This window comes from Peromyscus maniculatus, chromosome 9 (assembly GCF_049852395.1).
Source record: "Peromyscus maniculatus bairdii isolate BWxNUB_F1_BW_parent chromosome 9, HU_Pman_BW_mat_3.1, whole genome shotgun sequence".
NCBI classification, from domain to species: domain Eukaryota; kingdom Metazoa; phylum Chordata; class Mammalia; order Rodentia; family Cricetidae; genus Peromyscus; species Peromyscus maniculatus.
The window spans coordinates 59,251,371-59,254,227 of record NC_134860.1 but is presented as its reverse complement, the minus strand read 5'-3'; the positions used below and the strand labels follow the sequence as shown (position 1 = coordinate 59,254,227).

General features: G+C 51.8%; 1 protein-coding gene across 3 annotated transcripts; it reads right to left on the bottom strand.

Moving 5' to 3' along the window:
* Positions 1-260: 260 nt before the first annotated feature.
* On the bottom strand, positions 261-2,481 carry Arl11 (ARF like GTPase 11). 3 transcript variants are annotated; one of them, XM_076545148.1, is made up of 2 exons: positions 2,132-2,481; positions 261-1,785 (listed from the first exon to the last, which is right to left on the bottom strand). In XM_076545148.1, the coding sequence occupies exon 2, from the start codon at positions 1,392-1,394 to the stop codon at positions 864-866; it is 531 nt and encodes a 176-aa protein (XP_076401263.1). In that variant the 5' UTR covers positions 1,395-1,785; positions 2,132-2,481; the 3' UTR covers positions 261-863. The 3 variants fall into 3 exon arrangements, with proteins under 3 accessions (XP_076401263.1, XP_006984358.2, XP_015858266.2); XM_006984296.4 differs by having other exon boundaries at positions 261-1,511; positions 1,599-2,480; XM_016002780.3 differs by having other exon boundaries at positions 261-1,511; positions 2,132-2,480.
* Positions 2,482-2,857: the final 376 nt, after the last annotated feature.

Below are 2,857 nucleotides of genomic sequence, written 5' to 3'. Positions count from 1 at the left end.
GTGTGTGTGTATGTGTGTGTGTGTGTGTGTGTGCATGTATATGTATGCATGTGCCACAGCACATGTGTGGAGGTCAAAGGACAATTTGCAGGAATCATTTTTCTCTTTCCACCCTGTGGGTTTGGGGGGACCAAACCCAGATCATTAGGCTCAGCATCAAGTGCCATTACCTGCTAAGTCACCTTCTAGTCCCCAATCTTCTCATATGTAGGGAAAGACATGTGCTAGCAAGAAAGTAAAAGGCACAAGAAGAGAGAGAGTACACATGCAGTTTTGTTTTATTTTTTTACAATGTAGGGTGGAGGGCAGAGAGGAGTTCATCAGAGTTGGAGGGCAGGGTAAAATTGTGGGAGCTGAACGGCCCCTCTCTGCTGCCAGCCCGGCGAACTGGAGGGAGAGTGACAGTGGCTGTGCCCAGAGGCAGCAGGAAGAATTGCTTCCCATGACAGTAGTTCCAGGTGACACTCAGATGCAGTTTTGAGACTTCCTCTCGTTCGTGAACTTGGTTCTCAGTTATTGTCGCCAACTTTGTCTCATTCACACTTGGTATTTTGAGGATTTTTATATCCACCCCCCGGCTATTATTATTAAAAAAAAAAAAAAAAACAAAAAAAAAACAAAAAAAAAAAAACAGTTGGTTTTCATTCAGCACAAGTGCCACCAAGAACACGTCCTGAGAAGAAAATGTCCTGTCCAAGAGTAAAAGCATTTCTTGTGTGGTAAACTGAGCCGCAGTTTCTCAAGAACCAGCTGGCCCTTCCTGTTCACAGAAGCCAGGATAAGCTGTTCTGCCTGCTCAGGGGGTCCTGCTGGTCCTGATTCCTGTCCTGCTCCAGCCTCGAGGAGTCACAGCTTACTGCACTTCAGCAGGATCTCAGCAAGTGCAGCAGGCTCTGCAGGGCTTCCGGTAGCCCCTGGCCTGTGAGAGCGCTGCAGGCCCGGAGCTCCCAGCAGCGGTCTCGGAACCTTTCCAGGCCCAGCCTGTTTCTGATTTCAAGCAACGGAAGAGCATCGGGAGCCTCCTGCTTGTTGGCCAGTACCAAGAAAGGGACACCGGCCATGTTGGGGTCTTCCAGGACTTCCTCAAGCTCAGCCACCGCCTCAGGCAAGCGGGCTTCATCTGTGCTGTCCAGTACATACACAAGGATGCTAGTGCCTTCCAGATAGTCCTTCCAGGTGGCCCTGAGCTGGCTCTGTCCCCCAATGTCCCAGAGAATCAGCGACACATGTCCGGGAGCTTCAAGAGGCTCTACGTTGAAACCCACTGTGGGTAAGGTCTCCACCAGTGGATTCCCTTTCAGTTTGTACAGGATCGTGGTCTTGCCAGCAGAGTCCAGGCCCATCATTACCACCTGGGCTTCTCCCTTGTGGCCTCTGGAATTCACAGAGCCCATGGCGGTCGCGGATAAATCCAGCTGCAGGAAGGCTGGGGGTGCACATCAGCTGTTCTTTTTTTTTTTTTTTTTTTTATGGAGAAATGCAAGCCGGTGCAGACACACTGAGCGTCTACCCTAGAACAGAATAAGTCATTTCAGGGAAGGGTTTCAGACCCAGGCTGGACCTTTGAAAGGTCCAGGGTGTGAGGAAGTGTGACTCACCGGCAGCTGACCCGTCTCGGGCGCTGCTCAAGGACTGCCTGAAGAGACAGAACTCGGGTGTCCTTCCCAGGCAGCGAAAGCAAAGGCGAGATGAGGCTTCAGTCAGACCCCATTCAGTAGCGGCGGCGGCAGAACGGGGTTTTCAATTCAACACAGTCTGTGGCCTCTAACCCTTCTGTTTTCCTCCCTAAACCCAGAAGTGGCAGCACACTGCATTCCAGACTGAGCAGAGAAGCCAGGTCACCGAGCGCTGACTTCTTGGAACTCCTCCCAGGACCAGCACACTGGCCTCTCCAATATCTATTGACAACTGCTGCGGACTCAAGCACATTTGAGTCAGAGCCAAGAAGTGTTCTACACCATCTAAAAAGGCCTCTAGAACACCCCACACTGTTTTTAAGAAACCCTGATCTTTAAGGCCTGCGAATTGACTACAACTTAGGAAAAACTGGGGGGAGGTAAGAGAAGGAACACAGCACCCCTGGGAGTGTGCCCCCAGGAGCCTCATTCCCTCCCACAAGCATTGAGGTTACCTCTGTGGTGCGCCTGGACCCGGGCAGGCCTCCCTCCACTAAGGCACTCCTCCACCACCAAGCTGCTTTCTGCTGGTCGCCACGTCCTAAGAGTGAGGCCTGAAGGAAGTACAGTGGCTGTTGCAACTTGTCCTCTGTGTACTTCCTCTCAAGTGGCTAGGGCAGACAGCCTCCTAGATTGGGGATGTGCCTCGGAGATATCTCAGCTCTCCAGTTGTCGGAGGAGCCCAGCCCAGCACCAAGTCTCATTTACAGCAGCCGAGTCCCCGGGGTCTGTGGGCAGCCCAGCACCAAGTCCCCAGGGTCTGTGGGCAGCCCAGCACCAAGTCTCATTCACAGCAGCCGAGTCCCCAGGGTTTGTGGGCGGCCCAGCACCAAGTCCCATTTACAGCATCCGAGTCTCCGGGGTCTCTGGGGACTACACAGGCACAAAGGAGTGCCACCTTTAGCTGCTTTCTGTTGTCCTTTCCTTGATTGCCGTGACCTCCCTGGGAATTCCTCCCTGGGAATTCTGAAACACAGGCGATTTGGCACGACATGCATCGATGCTTTTCTGGTGCCTGGAGAGGCTTTGATTTGCCAAACTGTAAAGCTTGTAGGAATGAAAACGGACTCACTTGTCAAGCCCTAACAAAAAAGGAGGCAGAAATATTGAATTAATTAATAACAAATAAGTAAACAAAGAAGGGGATCTTGTGCATGCATGACTGATAAGAATATCCATAA